Source organism: Sapajus apella, unplaced genomic scaffold, assembly GCF_009761245.1.
Source record: "Sapajus apella isolate SASKATOON/1434 unplaced genomic scaffold, GSC_monkey_1.0 scaffold77, whole genome shotgun sequence".
In the NCBI taxonomy this organism is placed as follows: domain Eukaryota; kingdom Metazoa; phylum Chordata; class Mammalia; order Primates; family Cebidae; genus Sapajus; species Sapajus apella.
The window spans coordinates 7277112-7295684 of record NW_022437017.1 but is presented as its reverse complement, the minus strand read 5'-3'; the positions used below and the strand labels follow the sequence as shown (position 1 = coordinate 7295684).

General features: G+C 57.6%; 1 protein-coding gene across 2 annotated transcripts in view; it reads left to right on the top strand.

Moving 5' to 3' along the window:
• The first annotated feature begins 1902 nt into the window (after positions 1-1902).
• Positions 1903-18573, top strand: part of PIAS4 (protein inhibitor of activated STAT 4) — a 28127-nt gene continuing 11456 nt past the window's right edge. For both annotated transcript variants that reach the window (XM_032252247.1, XM_032252246.1), the window contains exons 1-2: positions 1903-2087; positions 6727-7150. In XM_032252247.1, coding sequence (XP_032108138.1) covers positions 2061-2087; positions 6727-7150 — 451 coding nt within the window. In that variant the 5' untranslated portion in view covers positions 1903-2060. The remainder of the gene's footprint in view (positions 2088-6726; positions 7151-18573) is intronic.

The following is an 18573-nucleotide window of genomic DNA, read 5'->3' as shown; positions in this document are numbered from 1 at the left end:
TTGAGCCACCGCGCCCGGCTTTTTTTTTTTTTTTGAGACGGAGTTTCACTCATGTTACCCAGGCTGGAGTGCAATGGTGCGATCTCGGCTCACTGCAACCTCCGCCTCCTGGGTTCAGGCAATTCTCCTGCCTCAGCCTCCTTAGTAGCTGGGATTACAGGCACGTGCCACCATGCCCAGCTAATTTTTTGTATTTCTTTAGTAGAGACGGGGTTTCACCATGTTGACCAGGATGGTCTCGATCTCTTGACCTCGTGATCCACCCGCCTCGGCCTCCCAAAGTGCTGGGATTACAGGCGTGAGCCACCGCGCCCGGCCTACAGCCTCCTTTAATTTTGTTGCCCAGGCTGGAGTGTAGTGCCATGATCACAGCTCACTGCAGCCTCGAACTCCTGGGCTCAAGAGATCCTCCCGTCTCAGCCTCCCGAGTAGCTGGGACCACATGCATGCACTACTACGTTCGGCTTTTTACTTAAAATTTTGGTATTTCAGGGCGCGGTGGCTCACGCCTTTAACCCCAGCACTACGGGAGGCCGAGTTGGGGGGATCATCTGAGATCAGGAGCTTGAGACCAGACTAGCCAACACGGTGAAAACCCATCTCTACTAAATATAAAAATTAGTCGGAAATGGTAGTGCATGCCTGTAATTCCAACTACTCGGGAGGCTGAGGCAGGGAAATTGCTTGAACCCAGGAGGCAGAGTCCACTGCCCTCCAGCCTGGCAACAGAGCAAGACTCTCATTCTGTTCCCCAAAAAAAAAAAAAAAAAAAGCAGGCCGTGCAGGGTGGCTCATACCTTTAACCCCAACTCTTCGGGAGGCCGAAGCGGGCGGATCACCTGAGCTCAGGAGTAGTTCAAGACCAGCCCAGCCAACATGGCGAAACCCTGTTTCTACTAAAAATACAAAAATTAGCTAGGCGTGGTGGTCGGCACCTGTAGTCCCAACTACTCAGGAGGCTGAGGCAGAAGAATTGCTTGAACCTGGGAGGTAGAGGATGCAGTGAGCTGAGATCACACCATTGCACTCCAGCCTGGGCGACAAGAGCTACATAGAACTGTCTCTGCAAAAAAAGAAAAAAAATTGATTTTTCATTCATCATGAACTTGTTTGCATTGATTTTTAATGTTAAAAGTGTTGGACTCGCCAGGTGTGGTGACTCCGCCTTTAATCCCAGCACTTTGGGAGGCCCAGGCAGGAGAATCATTTAAACCCAGATGTTCGAAATCAGCCTGGACAACATAATGAGATTCCCGTCTCTACAAAAATTTATAAATAAATTGCACTAAAATAGTTGATTCCTGAAGTTTGAGCTTCACTTCTACGGGCACTAGGGAGCCAAGGAGCGCTTTGGAATCCGCAGCTGGTGCAGATTCCAGGGTTTCCCAAGGGTGGGGAAGCAGGATGGGAGGGGGCGCCGGTAAAGAGGTAAGAGCTGCACGAGCTCCCGGGCATTTGCGAGCCGCGGTCCGGCTTTTCCCCGCCTAGCGCCAGCCAGCAGGGTGCCGAGCCCACGCCCCATCTGCGCGCCAGGACCCGGATGTGCAGCGCGCGGGGCGTCGAGGCCCGTGGAGCGTGCACCGCGCTGCGCTGCAAGGCGCCGCACTGCACGCACTGGCGGTCGCTGCGGCGGAGCAACCATCCTCTCCCTGACGCCGTCGGAGTCTGGATACGCACCTGGCGGAAGGAGCCGCGAAACCTGGCCGCATTGTGGTCACTGCCACCGCCCCCTCCCTCCCTCGAGGCGACCCACACCCGTTCCCACCAGTGCATAGCTGGTACCCCTTTAAGGAGTCAGACGCCGCCAGGGGTGGGCGTGGTCGCCGCGAGCCAGCGAAGGCGAGGGAAGGGGGAAGGGGCTGGTGTAGGACGGACCTGATTGGCCCTAGGCCCGGGCGGTGGCCGCGCGCGCCTGCGCAGGACGCAGCAGCGCGCGCCGGCAGCGGGAGGAGCGCGCGCGGGTGCTAATTGGCCCGGGCGGCGGCCCCGCCCGCGAGTGGTGGGAGGTCACGTGACGCGACGGCTGGGGGCTCCCGGCGCGGGGGACGCTGGTGGCCAAGATGGCGGCGGAGCTGGTGGAGGCCAAAGTGAGTGAGCGGCGGCGGCGCCGGCCGGGGCAAGTGGGCGAAAGGGCGGGGGCCGGGCCGCGGGTCCAGGTCTGCGCCTTCCGTCCGGAGCCCCACAGGGCGGCCCGCCCGCGGCTCGCCGTCCCGGCCCCCAGACCCCGACCCCGGGGCTCAGGGTGAGGGCGGGGGGGCGGGGAGGCCGGGGGCGGGGCCCTCCTGCCTCACCGGGGTCTTCGCGCCGGGGGTCGCTCCCCCAGCTTCAGGCAGGGTTCCCCCACCCAGTCCTAGCCTTTAGGGTCCGGGTCCCCAAGCGCCGGGCCAGGGCCGCGCCTCCTGGTTGAGGCACCGTCCCTCCGGGCTGCGGGACGAATTGAGCTTCTCGTTGCCCTCTTGCTTCCGAGCTGTAGTCCCTGGTATTTGGCCGGTGTGTGTTGGGGGGGAGTGTCTGCGCTTACCCGCCCGCAGGGCTACCAGGACTGGTATCTGGGTCTTGTCCCCGCCCAACAGGCCCGGCTGGGGTTTACGAGTCCTCTGCTCCGAAGGGTCCCCTGAGTCCCGGATAGCGTCCTGCCACCGTCCAGGTGGAGAAGTCGGGGCCCTGAGACCACCCCAAGACGCAGCACGTCCTCTTGGGGGCTGGAGCCCCTCTTCAGCTCCTGCATTGGTCCCAGGACCCCGCCCCCTTCCCGACACGGTTTCTCACACCCAGGAGTGGGCGCTGGGGGAACGCTGGGCCCTTTACCCTCCCCATAGGATGGAGTTTTGACCGCTTATCTTGGTTAGAAACCTTCCTTGCTCACCCCTCGTTTTTTTTTTTTTTTTAAATCTTAAATCCTGGACCTGTCTCGTTCCCCTCGGGACAGAATCTGAGATTACTGATTCTGCTTCTCGTGGCTCTAAACCTCACCTGTGCAGCATCAGATACTGTCTCCAAAGTTTGGCCGCTTCTATTTTCTACTCGGGACAGAATCTAAGATTACTGATTCTGCTTCTCGTGGCTCTAAACCTCACCTGTGCAGCATCAGATACTGTCTCCAAAGTTTGGCCGCTTCTATTTTCTACTCGAGCGAGTCTGCTGCAAAGATCAGACTCCCTTCCTCCCTGCACAGCCCCCAGCACCTTTCTGCACCCCAGCTTTGGTTTCTAAGGTCCCCTGTCTTTCTGCCTATGCCTTTATTTTGATTTTTGGAGGATTCCCACTGGGTCCAAGGCTGGCCTTTTTAGGATAACTTCGGCTGCTGCTCTGTCATGGTCTGGGTCCTGTCCAGGTCCCTGTCCAGGTCCGGTAGGTACCATCTCCTCTTTTAGCTTGGAACCCCTTTTAATCGTCCAGAGATCGAGCTCAGAGTATCAGAGTATCCCCATTCCTGGGGATGTACCTTCACGTAGGTGGCTACCTAGAGCTGAGGGTCATCTAAAATATTTAGAAGTGTCGTCAAGGCCACTGCTTCCAGGGAGGTTAGGGGATCTCTCCCTCCCTCACCCGCCTTAGGTCTTCCCTACCCAGGGTCCTGACCTGTACATATTTTCTTCCCACATCACCCGCTGGGATCTGAAAACACAGCCCTCAAGGTTCTGTGATGATAGCATCCAACCCTCTTACCCTCCCAAGCCTTCACCCCGCACGCACTTCTGACCCTCTCTAGAGTTTTGCAGAGTGGAGACACCATGGAGATGTGGAGGCCTGAACTCTGTAACCCCAAGGCGGCAGGCTCTGGGCTTGAAGTTCCCTGGAGACCTCGGGAAGTGGGAGCTGTGACCCTGGACCCCACCCCCACCCTGGCTGAGGGCAGGGTCTGCACTCTTTTGTACCATCCAGGCCTTGAAATACTATCTGACGAACTTCCCTTGACCCTTTGGTGGCTGGTACCCACCCCCACCCCCCAGTTAAATCAAGTTTGCCCCTTCTTTCAGACTCTCTAAATTGCGAGCCTCCATTCAAGGGGGCAGGACCTTGGGGGGCCTTCTTTCTCCTTGAGTCTGTTTCTATCCCTCCAAATGCCTTAAATGTCATTGAAACATTTCCTTTTTTACAGGGGCCTTCCCCAGCCTATCATACTCATGGCTGCAGATTCTGTCTTTTGGGGTGCCTCACAGACTGCTCGGAGGGGTGAATGATTGGGGCTTGTTGATGAACTTTGAAATCTGAGACTCTCTGCTTGAGGCCTGGAGGCGGGTTTTGGGGCAGGGGTGTCGTGAAGTAGTCCACAGCATTTAGCACAGCACACATCTCCGCTGTCCTGGAGAGAGGCGCCTTCCTGAGCTTCCCCTGGTGCTCGGTACTCTGAGGGCCCGTGCTGGAGGAAAGGTTCAGCGCAGTTGCTGTGTCTCTGCTGATGTCTCCCCACGAGGCTTCCAGGCAAGCCTGGAATTGAAACTCTGGAAGCTCTGGAAGCTGCCGGGGCCTGGCGCTCTTTATAAACGCAGCTTTGACGGCCGGCGGGTCAGGATAAAGCCAGGGCAGGAAGCGATCTCGGGGTGTTGGGGGCTTCTTCCTGAATGCGTGTCCTCCTGCCCCCTTCCAGTGTCCAGGGCAGGCTCCTCCGAGGTGGCAGCTGCCGGGAAATCTGAATCGTGAACATATGGCCGCCTAAGGGGTGTGCTCCGGGAAGCAGGAGCTGCAGCTCCACTGTCCAGCTTGGGCGGGGCGGGGGCTCCTGGGGTGCCAGGATGTCAGTGGGTTCCCAAGCCCACCTGCCTTTGGCCAGGCTGCCAGTGCGAAGTGTCCACATGACATTGCCTCTCCTTGCTAAGGCCTGGGCAGCTTCCAGAAGAAACATCTTGTCCGCAAGCCTTTTTGTTTTCTGCACAAGGTAGGAAGTCAGGCCAAGAGAGATGAGGCATGTTTGTTTGCAAAGCATCCCTGACTCAGGCCCAGCAGACCACACGGGTCCCCATGGCCAGTGTGCTGGTGAGCGAGGGGGCCCAGGGACCGATGCCACCTCCATGCTTGTGCTAGGGAGGCTGTGGGCCAGCCGCTTGCCTCTGTGAGCCTCGGTTTCCTCACCTATACAATGGGTGTGGTCATTGTGAAATTGGCGACACAGAAAGGCCCTGCTGGTGCCTGGCAGGGAGCAGACACTTGTATCCCTGATTCTTTACAGTCGCGGGGTCACGCATCCCTGATAGAGAAGAGGATTCTCCTCAGGCTCTTTGGGCAAGACTGGGCCACCCACACGTGCGTCCCTGTCGTTTTGAGCCTGGACAGCCTCTCCGTCTCCAGCCGGACCCTGGCCCGATACAGCTGGAAGAAATGTCAGGTGACAGTTAAGGATTCTGCCAGTGGGCCGGGGCTGCTGCAGCCTCACGGCTGAAATGTGCTGCTGGGCTCCTGGCCTCACCCTTGGGCAGCCGGGAGCCGGAAACCCCTGGGCCTCCTGGCACGGAGGCTGCGGTGTAGACTGCCCACTGAGGCTGCCTCTGGCTTCACCCCTCAGGGTCTTTCTAGAGTAGTTTGAGTGAGCGGTTTCTTCGGGTGCACATCAGCTTTGCTCAGCACCCTTGACACCAGCTTTTTCAGCATTCTCTTTTCCACCTCATCATTCATCCCAGGCCAGCTTCCGGGCCGAGGGTGGGTGGCCCCGAAACCCTGCCAGCCGGCCCTCGAAGACACCTGGCTTCTTCGGCTTGTTGAGGAGCCCTCCTTTCCCTTCAGGGTCCTAACCCTCATGGAGGGGGAGCCAAGGCCAGGCTACCCCCAATCAAACCCTAGGGTCAGCTGGGCTCTGCTGTTTGGTTTAATTTCACTGCAGAGTCCCTGCCGGGAGATGAGGGCCAGGTCCCGCAGCAGCCCCGTGGCTGCTGCCCTCCCCTCAGACCAGCCCCCCAGGGAGTCCCGGCAACATCTGGAGATGTATTTGGTTGTCACGAATTGGGGGGTGCTTAGCACCCCACAGTGCCCAGGATGGCCCCAGTGTCCACAGGGCTGAAGGGGAGAAACCTCGCATGGGATGATGAGCGGATGTTTCGGAGGTCCCCCGAGTTGACGTCCAGAGGGTAGTGTGGGAGCAGGAACCGCCCCTGGTGTCAGAGCCAGGCCTGGGTCTGAATCTTGTCATTGCTGCCCCTAAGGTGGCAGTTCCTTGTTTGTGACAGAGCTCACACTAGCCAGCGGAGGTGTTTTAAGGGTCAGAGTTAAATATATAATCACGTGACCGGCTCAGTTCCCAGCAGGTGATTAGCGCTAAGTAAACTGTGGCTACCATCGGCGAGACCGAAGGGAAAGTGTGTTTGTGGCTGATGTGCGTTGAGGGCCTGCACAGGTGTGCTTTACGTTGTTATCTTCCCGATGAAGACACTGAGGGTCAGAGACGCACTTGGCATTTGCCAGCTAGGTACTGGCAGAGGGGTCGATTTCCAGTTCCTGCCCCAGGGATGCTTTCAGGCTGAAGACAGGGAAAGAGAACCTAAAATAGAAGGGGGGCCTAGTCAGAGGCGCTTTCGCTGCGTTGGCGATCCTGGGGAAAGTTTGATGAGGAGGGAGGGGCGGGGCTCTGCTGGGGGGCACCCTGGGGCAGGGCACGCCACCAGCCCCAGCCAAGGCTGGCGCTTCCTGGCGAGTGGGTGTTTCTCAGGCCCCCACGTCGGGGCCTGGCCTCCGCGGCATCCCCTGCCTTGCCAGCTCTGGCCTCTGAGAGTGTGTCTGGTTGCTCTTCCTCAGAACATGGTGATGAGTTTTCGAGTCTCCGACCTTCAGATGCTCCTGGGTTTCGTGGGCCGGAGTAAGAGCGGACTGAAGCACGAACTCGTCACCAGAGCCCTCCAGCTGGTGCAGTTTGACTGTAGCCCAGAGCTGTTCAAGAAGATCAAGGAGCTGTACGAGACCCGCTACAAGAAGAACACGGAGTCCGTCCCGCAGCCGCACCGGCCCCTGGACCCCCTGACCATGCACTCCACCTACGACCGGGCCGGCACCGTGCCCAGGACTCCGCTGGCGGGCCCCAATATTGACTACCCCGTGCTCTACGGGAAGTACTTAAACGGACTGGGACGGTTGCCCGCCAAGACCCTCAAGCCAGAAGTCCGCTTGGTGAAGCTGCCCTTCTTTAATATGCTGGACGAGCTGCTGAAGCCCACTGAGTTAGGTGAGTGGCCGCCGCCCCGGGGAGGCTGCGCCTGGAGGTCTCACCGAGGCCCGCCCAGCCCAGCGATGCGGCCGACCTCCAGGGATGTCCTGTGTGGCGCAGCCAGGGCGGGGAGCCACAGTGGCAAGGGTGTTCTTCCCGGGAAGCAAAGGGACCGTCTTTTATGTTGTTCACCCCTTGGTGTGTTACATGTTACCCCACAGTGGACCGGCTGGAAGCAGTGGCTGGCTGTTAGTTCTCGGAACCCACGAGCCGCGTTGTGGGACGTTGGGGCACGGGGGCTCTCACGAGGCTCAGTCAGGCTGGAGCTACCTCATCCGGAGGCTTGACCGGGGCTGCAGCAGCCACATCCTTGTGTGGTGTCTGGAAGGCCTCAGCTCCTCGCTGGCTTTGGGCCACAGTCCCCGGGTCCTCACCGTGTGTCCCCCTGCACAGGCTGCCGAAGTGTCGTCTGCCTGATGGTTGCCTCGCCCTGGGCAGTGAGCGTCCCCCACCAAGCTGGGAGCTGGATCCCTTTTTATAAGCCAACCTCAGATGCCTCACCACCTCCCCGACGGACTCCTTTGCTCACACAGACGCTGTGGCGCAGGCAGGGACCACACCAGGCTGTGATTGCCAGGGCCACTTGGGAGCCTGGTTTCCCTGCTTATTCCCCATGGAAAGGGGGCTGGACAGGGGCATCCGCCTTTCCTCCTTTCCCCAGGCTGTGGGTCCTTGCCTGCAGCCTGCAGGAGTAGCCTTGGTCAGCGGGCTCAGGCCACTGCCAGGCTGCAGGAATGTCTGCCTCAGCCATAGCCCCCAGCTGAGGGCCAGGGAGGCCTGCGCAGCCCCAGCCCCCAGGGCAGAGAGAGCGCAGCCTGTGGGACTCCCAGATAGTGAGCGGAACCTACGCCCTGAGGAGCTCTGGTTTACAACCAGGACCTCTCCGTTGTCTCCTCTTCCTGCTTCCCCTCCCCTGCCCTCACTCATTCCTTCATGCGGTAAACATCAGAGTGCCTGCTGGGTGTGTGCGTGACGGACACCAGGCGCACCAGGCGTGGGCACGCAGCAGGGAATGGGACCAAGGCTGCGAGATTCAGAAGCCCTGTACACACCCCTCCCACCCTGCTGACCCAGCAAACTGCCTGGCCCCTGCTGTGGCCTGGGGGTGCCTCTCTGGCACTATTCAGTCCACTGGGTGCCAGCTGGCCCCCTCACCGCTGCCTCGGGAGGTGGGGTTGATGGGATGGGGAGAGGGGTACTGGCTGCCTTTCCCCTTCCGCCCACAGCCCTGGGACTTTGTGAGGTTAGGCTGGAGGGACTATGCTTCCTGGTGAGGATGGAGGAGGTGGAGGAGGGAGAAAGGCGCTGCCAGTGGTTCCTGGGCAGCCGAGGCTCCGCCCTCCAGCCTGAGGCTCCGCCTTCCCAGTGAGGCTCCGCCCCCACCTTTCTCTTGGCAGGAGATATCTAGCACAGCCTCCCACGGAGCAGGTTGGCCCGGCAGCACCTGTCCTGTGGGACTCGGGGCTTTGGCCTGAGTTCCTTCAGACTGACGTTTCCTGCCTTTGCTCCCTCATGAGGGAAGCCATTCCCCATGCCGGGTTCTTGGGCAGAGCTGGCTGTCTCTGAGGGTCGGATCTTGAGAAGGACCTGCGTGGCAGGGAGGCTGGACTTTCCCGGGAGTGGCAGGGGGCAGGCTTGGTGCAGGGTGGGGGACGGGGCTGGCCGGCTTCCTTCCTGCACAGGGACCAGTCACTCCGCCCCACAATGCTTCGCTGTGTCCTGAGCCCCCAGGGACCCCAGTCACCTGATCTCCGGGAGGGCCCGCTCCCCTGTCTACACCAGGATGACTCTGCTGGCGGCTCAGAACAAAGAGGCCAACCCCGCCCTGCCTCTCCTACCCACTGGCTCCCGCCCCATCCCAGGGCCTTGAAGGGTACTTCCCTCAGGTGAACCCACTTCCCTGGACTCCCGTGCTCTCGAGGGAGCCCCCTGGGTTCTCAGAGCATAGACCCTGGCCCTGAAGCAGTAGTCCGCATGGTTTGAGGACCCGAGATGCCATCCGCACGCCCACCCTGACCCTGGGCTGTGTCCCTCCCCAGGGTGCCCTCTGTGGTGCTGGCCTTGCTGGGGGTCGCCTCAGGAGGACTCAGCTCCACTGGTTCCCCCTCACCCCAGCCTCTGGCTGTGACCCACCGGCCGCCGTGAGGCCCACCGCTCTCTGGTCTTTTTCCCCGGAAGAGCCGCCAGCCGGCTCCAGGATGGAGACCGCAGCAGGCGGACAGGAGCCATAAATCACGCGGTGCGGAATGCCGGGCTGGGGGAGGGGGTGACAGAGCCGCAGAGTGGGCTGCGGGGACCTCGGGCCGCAGATGATCGGCTCCATCGGGAGGTGCTTGTGTGGGGAGGGGCCGTGCCCAGAACAGTGCGGAGAATGGCCCAAGGTCACACAGCAGCCCGCCTTCCTCCTCCCAAGCCATCTGGGTTCTGCTCCTGAGCAGAGGCTCCAGCCAGGACCTCTTGAAGGCTGGAGACTCTGTCCTGTGTCTCAGCGAGAGAGCCAGCTCCACCCCTGCCCAGCCTGCGCCTCTGACTAGGGGGCCTGAGCCTCCTGTCAGGACATGTGCGGGGTAGAGGCTGTCAGGAGATGTAGGGCAGAAGGAAGGACGCGCTGGCTGGGCACAGAGCTGTTCCCCAGGGCCTCGGCCCGCAGTGGGTGCCCTGAGGAATCTGCCTGCCCACCCACCTGCCATGCAGAGTGGAGTCCCTGTCTTCGTGGCCCCGGCGCTGGCCAAGAGCCGCCAGGTTAGCTGTGCCGTGCGGAGGCGTGTGGCCTTTCATCCAGCCCCTGAAGCCCTTGGGCCAGCATTGCCCAGGCCGCAAGCAGGGTAGCATGGTCCCTGCTCAGGTGCAGCACAGCAGGTGACGAGACAGTGCCAGTGATAGGTGTCACATAGCAGATGGAGGGCTTTCAGGGCAGCTGTCAGTAGTAGGAGCCATTTAGTGTACATTTGTGAGGCGGTGGCAGTTAGGAAGGCTTCCTGGAGGCAGCATTATTCCAGTCCAGACCTGAGGGTGACTCCCAAGAAGCCAGGCAGAGAGGAGGGGCAGGGGAGTGTGTTCCAGGCAGAGGGCAGTGAGGGCAGAGACCAAGGCGAGAGAGGGTTCTTTCATGAGGTTGAATGGAGTCCATTGTGGCCAGAGCATGGTGCACCCAGGAGGAGGGACACAGCAGCCTGGGTGCGGGCGGCAGAAGCTGGAACCCGAGTAAGCTGGGCTGAGAATGGTGGGCCAAGGGAAGGCTGGGGGCTACCCTCCTTGCCCCAGAGCTGCAGCACTCCTGAGGTTCCAGGGAGCTCTTCCTGGTCTCAGATTCTGGTGTCATTTTTGGGGTCATTGAGGAAACTGAGGGGTACAGGAGGCAAGTGGCCGCCAGCTATTTCCAGCCAGGCCTGGCGCCCACCCAGGCCTACCCTCCGTCCATCTGTGCACTAGGAGACAGGGTGGGCTCGGCCGTCCTGTGTCACTGTCCCATGTGCGGGGTGGTCTGACCCACTCAGCCTGCTGGCGCCTCCCATGCCTGTGGTTGGGGAATGGGGACTCAGCCACCTCTGCCCAGGTCCTGGCCTCCGGGGACTCGTACCTGGTCGAGGAGGAGGGATGAGCCCACTGTTACCTGTTGAGGGGCTGCCGCCAGCCACCCCCATGTCCCACTGGTTCTTGTCCTGTCCCCTGTGACCCCCTGCCCCATCCAGCCCAGTTCCCACCTGCCCGCCAGCCGCAGCCTCCTGCTCTGCTTCTGCCCGCTGGTCCCCCTCCCATGGCAGCTGGGAATGTTCTCGGATAGAAGGTGAGCCACAGGCCTGCTCCCCTCAGAACAGCCCCAACCCAGACCTCGTTGGCTCTCCTGTTCCGTCCCCTCCTTCCTCCCATCCCCTCTTCACTGCTCAGCCACACGGGCCTCCCTGCTGGGCCTCCTGGCTGTTCACCGTTCCTCCAAGGCTCCAGGCAAGGTCCTGCCCTTGGGCCTTTGCACGGCTGGGCCTGTCACTCGCCTCCCTAGATCCTGCCAGGCTCCTCCCCGGGCTCCCTGAGGACTAGGCTCCTTGCCCTCTCGGAACAGCCTCCCAGTGTAGACTTTGCTTTTCATTTCTTCATATTTTGATGGCGTTTCTTAATTTGCGCGTCTTATTTCACACGGGACTTGCACTGCATTGTTCCCTGTGGTTGGGTCGGAGCAGGATTGGGGGACCATGTCAGGAAGGACAATGAAAGCAGCAAAGAGCCAGCATTCCCAAGCTCCTCTCTGCATGCCCCGATTGTCCTGACGGCCCCGCTGATGAGAGGCAGTCAGCCTGCTTGGCTGAGTGTGAAGCTGAGGCCGAGACAGCCTGGCTCCTCACCGTGAGTCAGGGAGTTGGGGTTAGAACCCGGAGTCCCAGCTGGGGCCTGTCGTGCCTTCCTGAAACCTTGGCTCTGTCCACGCCAGGCAGCTTGGCTGATGGGTGGAACTGTCAGCGTCGCCCCCTGTGCCTAGCCAGAGGCACCTGTTCCCCACCCCTCCAGGACGGTGCCTCCTGTGTCCCTCATACCTGATGGTGCTGCCTCCACTCTTGACCTGGGGGAGTTGGGGTGGGGAGTCAGTGCTGGTAGCTCTTAGCTGGATGGGGTGGGACTGGGCGTCAGAGAACTTGTATGTGCTGGGGAGGGGACATCCTCGAGGAGGGGCCAGCTGGAGGGGAAACAGTCCCATCCATCAGCTGCCGCTTTTTTTTTTTTTTTTTTTTTTTTGGGGGGGGGGTGGTGTTTTTGTGCCTGGAGTGCGGTGGTGTGATCTTGGCTCACTGCAACCACCGCCTCCAAGGTTTAAGCAGTTCTCCTGAGTAGCTGGGATTACAGGTGTGCACCACCACACCTGGCTAATTTTTTTTTTTTTTTTTTTGAGACAAGAGTTTTGCTCTTGTTCCGCGGGCTGGAGTGCAATGGCGCGATCTCGGCTCACCGCAACCTCCACCTCCTGGGTTCAGGCAATTCTCCTGCCTCAGCCTCCTGAGTAGCTGGGATTACAGGCACACGCCACCATGCCCAGCTAATGTTTTGTATTTTTAGTAGAGACGGGGTTTCACCATGTTGACCAGGATGGTCTCGATCTCTTGACCTCGTGATCTGCCTGCCTCGGCCTCTCAAAGTGCTGGGATTACAGGCGTGAGCCACCGCACCCGGCTAATTTTTTATATCTTTAGTAGAGACAGGGTTTCATCATGTTGACCAGGCTGGCCTCAAACTCCTGACCTCATGATCCACCTGCGTCAGCCTCCCAAAGTGCTGGGTTACAGGCGTGAGCCACCTCGCCCAGCCCTAATTTTTTGTCTTTTTAGTAGAGACGGGGTTTTCTCAACCCCTGACCTCAGCTGATGCACCTGCCTCCGCCTCCCTGAGAAAGCCTTCCCCACCTTCTCAGTGGCCCAGTGAGAAGGATCCCAAAGTGCTGGGATTATAGGCTTGAGCCACTGCACCCAGCCTAATTTTTTGTATTTGTGGTAGAGATGGGCCGGGCACAGTGGCTCACACCTGTAATCCCAGCACTTTGGGAAGCTGGGGTGGGGTGGGGGGGCAGATCATGAGGTCAGGAGTTCAAGACAAGCCTGGCCAACATGGTGAAATCCTTTCTCTACAAAAAATGCAAAAATTAGCTGGGCATGGTGGTGCATGCCTATAATCCCAACTGCATGGGAGGCTGAGGCAAGAGAATTGCTTGAACCGGGAACCAGGAGGTGGAGGTTGCAGGGCGCTGAGATTGTGCTACTGCACTCCAGCCTGGGGTACGGAGTGAAACTTCATTTCACAAAAATAAAAAACAAAATTAAAGAGGGTTTCATCATGTTGACTAGGCTGGTCTTGAATTCTTAACCTCAAGTCATTCACTTGCCTTGGCTTCCCAAAATGCTGGGATTACAGGTGTGAGCCACCACTCCCAGCCCCATTTGGCTTTTTTAAATCTCCCGGTAGCTGGGTGCATTGGCTCACGCCTGTAATCTCAGCACTTTGGGAAGCCGAGGTGGGCCAGTCACAAGGTCAGGAGTTCAAGACCAGCCTGACCAAGTTGGTGAAACCCCCGTTCTACTGAAAATACAAAACTTAGCCGGGCATGATGGTGTGCACTTGTAAGCCCAGCTACTCAGGAGGCCGAGGCAGGAGAATTGCTTGCACCTGGGAGGCAGAGGGTGCAGTGAGTCAAGATTGCTCCACTGTAATCAAGCCTGGGCGACAGAGTGAGACTTCGTCTCAAAAAAAGGAAAAAAAATCTCCCTGTGTTTCATTTCTGTTTAAACTTTTGTACAATTACACACTTGTCTTAGAAAACTGGAGTCAGCAGCGGAACAGCCGGGCTGGTGCCCTGCCCGCCCCCCCACCGGAGTGACCGTCTGGGCGCACCGCGCTGGTGCTTGCCGCCTTCTCTCTTTGCATGTGTGACTGTAGGAACATGTGGCTATGTCCTGACTGCTATTTTATAACCACCCCCCATATTGTGAGCATCTGCTCGCAGTGTTAAATATTCATCGTCGGCAGCATCTTGTGAGGCTGCCTGGCAGGCCGGGGTGGAGCCGATGGCTGAGCCCTTCTTGCTGGGCTCTGGGATCGTGCCCAGGGGCTGCTTTGCTTGCTGGGGCTGAGGGCCTCATCCCAGAACCCGCTCCATCCGGCAGGGCCCCAGTGGTCACCCTGCCTTGCACCTGGCCTCGAAGGGGCATTCTGGTTCAGCGGCGCCCACGCATGTGTCCTGCAGGCCTGTGGGTGCCAGGCAGCGCACGAAACCATCTCCTCAGGGAACTGCATGCTTCAGTGGCCCAGGGGGGAGGAGCACCAGAGCGATGCGGGAAAACAGGGTCGGTCCTTGGGAGGGAGAAGGTTTGGAGAAAAGTGGGGCAGGGGGTGTGGCTTTGAGATGAGGTGCTCAGGGCATCCTTTCCTTCTGGTTACGTTTGTGCAAAGACAAATACAGGGCCGTGAGGCTGGTTAGGGGAGGAAGGTTCCAGAAGAGGGAATGATGTGTGCAGAGGCCCTGAGGCAGCGTGGCTGGTAGGGCAGGAGGAGGCGGCGGCCAGGGTGGGTATGGCCCTGAGCAGTGGTGCTGAGGGCCAGGGGTCTCCTGCGGAGCCAGCCCAGGGAGCGGCCACCAGCTGCTGAGCCCGGCAAAACTGGGGGAAGGGGTAGCAGCAGGTGGGGTTTGCAAGCAGAGCGGACAGCGCTGGTGGAGGGAGTGGATGTTTGCGGAGACAGCAGAGATGGGCTTCCTGATGCCTCCCAGGTTTCTGGCCCTGAATAGCTGACCTCAAGGGCAGAATCTCAGTCTCGTGGTTACTTCCCCAGCGTAGGGGGACTGGAGCCAGGGGCAGAGCAGGCAGAACACAGGCCACAGCACAGCTTCCTTTAGAGGGAGGGGCCCTCCCAAGGCAGGGACCCTGGAGCCTTGGGCCCTGTCTGCTCCCGGTGCAGGCTACCAGCAATCCCTGGGCAACTGGGTGGCTCCCTTGCTGCATGCTGGGGACCCACCCTCCTCCCCTGCCTCCTCCTGAGACACTGAGGGCTGTGGTGTCGTGTTTTGACCTCCATCCCAGCCTCGGAAGCCCAGGGGCCCAGCCCAGGTGTCAGCTCCTGGGAGGCCTCCCTGCCCCTGAACCATTGCTCCCTTGGCGCTTGGGGCAGATTTGGGCATGTCCGTGCCCAGCCTCCCTATTAGGCAGCCTTCTTCAGGAGCCCAGCTGGGAATCCACAGTCCATCACCCAGAGACCAACTGGCTGTGCCCTCAGAACATACACGGAAGCTGACTGCAGCGGCCCCCTCTTCCTAAGCACCAGCCAGACCCGGCACCAGTCCCCCAAGAAACAGGTCAGCCGGGTGCAGTGGCTCATGCCTGCAATCCCACCACATTGGGAGGCTGAAACGGAAGGATCACCTGAGGTCAGGAGTTTGAGATCAGCCTGACCAACATGGAGAAACCTCATCTGTACTAAAAATAAAAAAATCAGCCGCACGTGGTGGCGCATGCCTGTAATCCCAGCTACTCTGGAGGCTGAGGCAGGAGAATTGCTTAAACCCAGGGGGCAGAGGTTGTGGTGAGCCAAGATCACACCGTTGCACTCCAGCCTGGGCAACAAGAGCAAAACTCCGTCTCAAAAAAAAAAAAAGAAAAGAAACAGGTCAGCATGGGTTGGATCAGGGCTGGGATCCGATCCCTGGCAGTTTGGCTTCTGAGCCTAAAGCAGGTGTGTTTTTACATCGTTACCTCTTACAGGTTTTAATTCAGAAACTTCCAAGTCAGTGCTGGCAGTTGAGCCCAGATCCCACGGCTGCTGGTTTTGGAAAGGCCCTGTCATTGCTGTCCTGGGACTAGGCGGTCTTGTGCTCACGACACAAACAGCGTAGCCTGCGAAGCTGGCGAACGCCAGCCTGGACAGGGCCAGTCTGCTGCCCCCATTACTTTTTTTTAATTTTTTTAAGATGGGGTTACACCATGATGGCCAGGCCGGTCTTGAACTCCTGACCTCAGGTGATCTACCCACTTCGGCCTCCCAAAGTGCTGGGATTACAGGCGTGAGCCACCATGCTCGGCCAGCTGCTGCCATTACAAAGGGCTTGCCCGTCGTCTTCCCTGGCCATTCCGAGTCTGCCACTGTGGCCGGATTCTTGCTCCATTACATTCCTCCAGCATTTTTTGCACTTATAAACAATCAGCTGTTTACTCATACGCTTTCCCTCCCTTTTCATTACGAAATGATAGCAGAACACACACGCTGGTCAGCGTTTTTGTTTTAGATCTATATATACATACACAGTCACACACACCTATATATGTATGTGTATGTGTGTATATGTAACCTTTTTTTTTTTTTTTTTTTTTTTTTTTGAGACGGCGTCTCACTCTGTCACCCAGGCTGGAGTGCAGTGGTGTGATCACTGTTCACTGCAATCTCCACCTCCCAGGTTCTTGGAGTTCTCCTGCCTCAGCCTCCAGAGTAGCTGGAACTACAGGTGCATGCCGCCATGCCTGGTTAATTTTTTGTATTTTAGTAGAGACAGGTTTCACCGTGTTGTCCAGGCTGGTCTCGAACTCTGCTGCCTCGGCCTCCCAAAGTGCTGGGAATACAGGCGTGAGCCACCATGCCCAGCTATATATGTATATATTTTTTGAGACAGTTTTGCTCTGTTGCCAGGCTGGAGTGCAGTGGTGTGATCTTGGCTTCCTGCAACCTCCGCCTCCCAGGTTCAAGTGATTCTCCTACCTTGGCCTCCTGATTAGCTGGGACTGCAGGCGCATGCCACCATGCCCAGCTAGTTTTTGTATTTTCAGCAGAGATGGGGTTTCACCAGTTTGGCCACGATGGTCTGAATCTTTTATTTATTTTTTAAAGATGGGGTTTCACCATGATGGCCAGGCTGGTCTTGAACTCCTGACCTCAGGTGATCCACCCACTTCAGCCTCCCAAGGTCTCAATCTCTTGACCTTGTGATCTGCCCACCTCGGCCTCCCAAAGTGCTGGGATGACAGGTGCCCGGCCTAGATCTATATATATTTTTAAACATAGACGATTGTGCTGTCTTACCCAGCCTGGTCTTGAACTTCTGAGCCCAAGCAATCCTCCCATCTCAGCCTCCTAAGTGGTAGAGACGACAGCTGCACACCACTACACCTGGCTTATTTTAAAACCTTTTTTTTTTTTTTTTTGAGATGGAGTCTCGCTCTTGTTGCCCAGGCTAGAGTGCAGTGACACAATCTCGGTTCACCACAACCTCCACCTTCAGGGTTCAAGCGATTATCCTGCCTCAGCCTCCCTAGTAGCTGGGATTACAGGCATGTACCACCACACCCGGACAATTTTTGTATTTTTTATAGAGACGAGGTTTCTCCATGTTGATCAGATTGGTCTCGAACTCTTGACCTCAGGTGATCCACCCACCTCGGCCTTTCAAAGTGCTGGGATTACAGGCATGAGCCACCGTGTTCCGCCTAAAACCATTTTTTTAGAGACAAGGTCTCACTGTGTTGCTCAGGCCTGTCTCCAACTCCTGTGCTGAAGTGATCCTTCTACCCTCCCTTGGCTTCCCACAATGCTGGGATGACAAACATGAGCTGCCATGCCCGGCCTGCAACTCCTTTTGGATGCATGTTTGGATTTATTTTTTATTTTTTTGAGATAGACTCTCGCTCTGTTGCCAGGCTGGAGTGTGGTGGCGCGATCTTGGCTCACTGCAACCTCTGTTTCCTGGGTTCCGGTGATTCTTCTGCCTCAGCCTCCTGAGTAGCTGGGACTACAGATGCGCTCCGCCACGCCCGGCGACTTTAGTACTTTTAGTAGAGACGGGATTTCACCGGATGGGCCAGGCTGGTTTCATATTCCTGACCTAGTGATCCGCCCACCTCGGCCTCCCAAGGTGCTGGGATTACCGGTATGAGTTACTGCGCCCAGCCCTGTTTGCATTTATTGAGGGGAAAATACTTTATAAGGGCAGTTTCTCTTATAAAGGGAAGAATGGTTATTCCTTCTTTCGACCCTACCAGCGGAGAGTTCTGATTGCTCCACACCCTTGCTACCTGTTAGAGTTTTCAGTCTCTTAATTTTAGCCACACTAGTGAATGTATAGAGAGGTATTTTATTTTACTTTTTTTGTTTTTTTTTTTGATACAGAGTCTTGCTGTGTTGCCCAGGCTGGAGTGCAGTGGTGTGATATTGGCTCACCGCAACCTCCGCCTCCTGGGTTCAAGTGATTCTCCTGACTCAGCCTCCGAGGTAGCTGGGATTGCAGATGTGGGTCGCCACGCCTGGCTAATTTTTGTATTTTTAGTAGAGATGGAGTTTCACCACATTGTCCAGGCTGGTGTTGAACTCCTGGCCTCAAGTGATCCACCTGCCTTGGCCTTCCAAAGTGTTGGGATTCCAGGCGTGAGCCAGTGCACCCAGCCTGGATGTATAGAGAGGTTTTCACCCAGTCTTTGAGTTTCTCACACAGATCCCAGGGGCCTGAAATACTGGCTAAGATTTTGTGGAGGATTTTACATTTGTGTTCGTGAGAGGTATTTATCTGTAATTTTCTTTCCCTGATGCTTTGTTGTAAGATTTTGGTATCAGAGTTATGTTGGCCTTGTAAAATAAGAAGCGTTCTTTCCCTTTCTGGTTTTTTAAAGAGTTTATGTACAGTTTATATGGTTTATTTCCAAAATGTTTTCTAGAAGTCACCAATAAGGACCTGCAGTTTTCTTTTCTGTTTTTCTGTTTTTCTTTTTTTTTTTTTTTTTAATAAAGACAGGGTTTCACCATGTTGGTCAGGCTGGTCTTGAACTCCCGACCTCAGGTGATCCACCTGCCTTGGCCTCCAAACTGCTTGGATTACAGGTGTGAGCCAACGCGCCCGGCCCTTTTTTTTTTTTTTTTTTTTTTTTTTT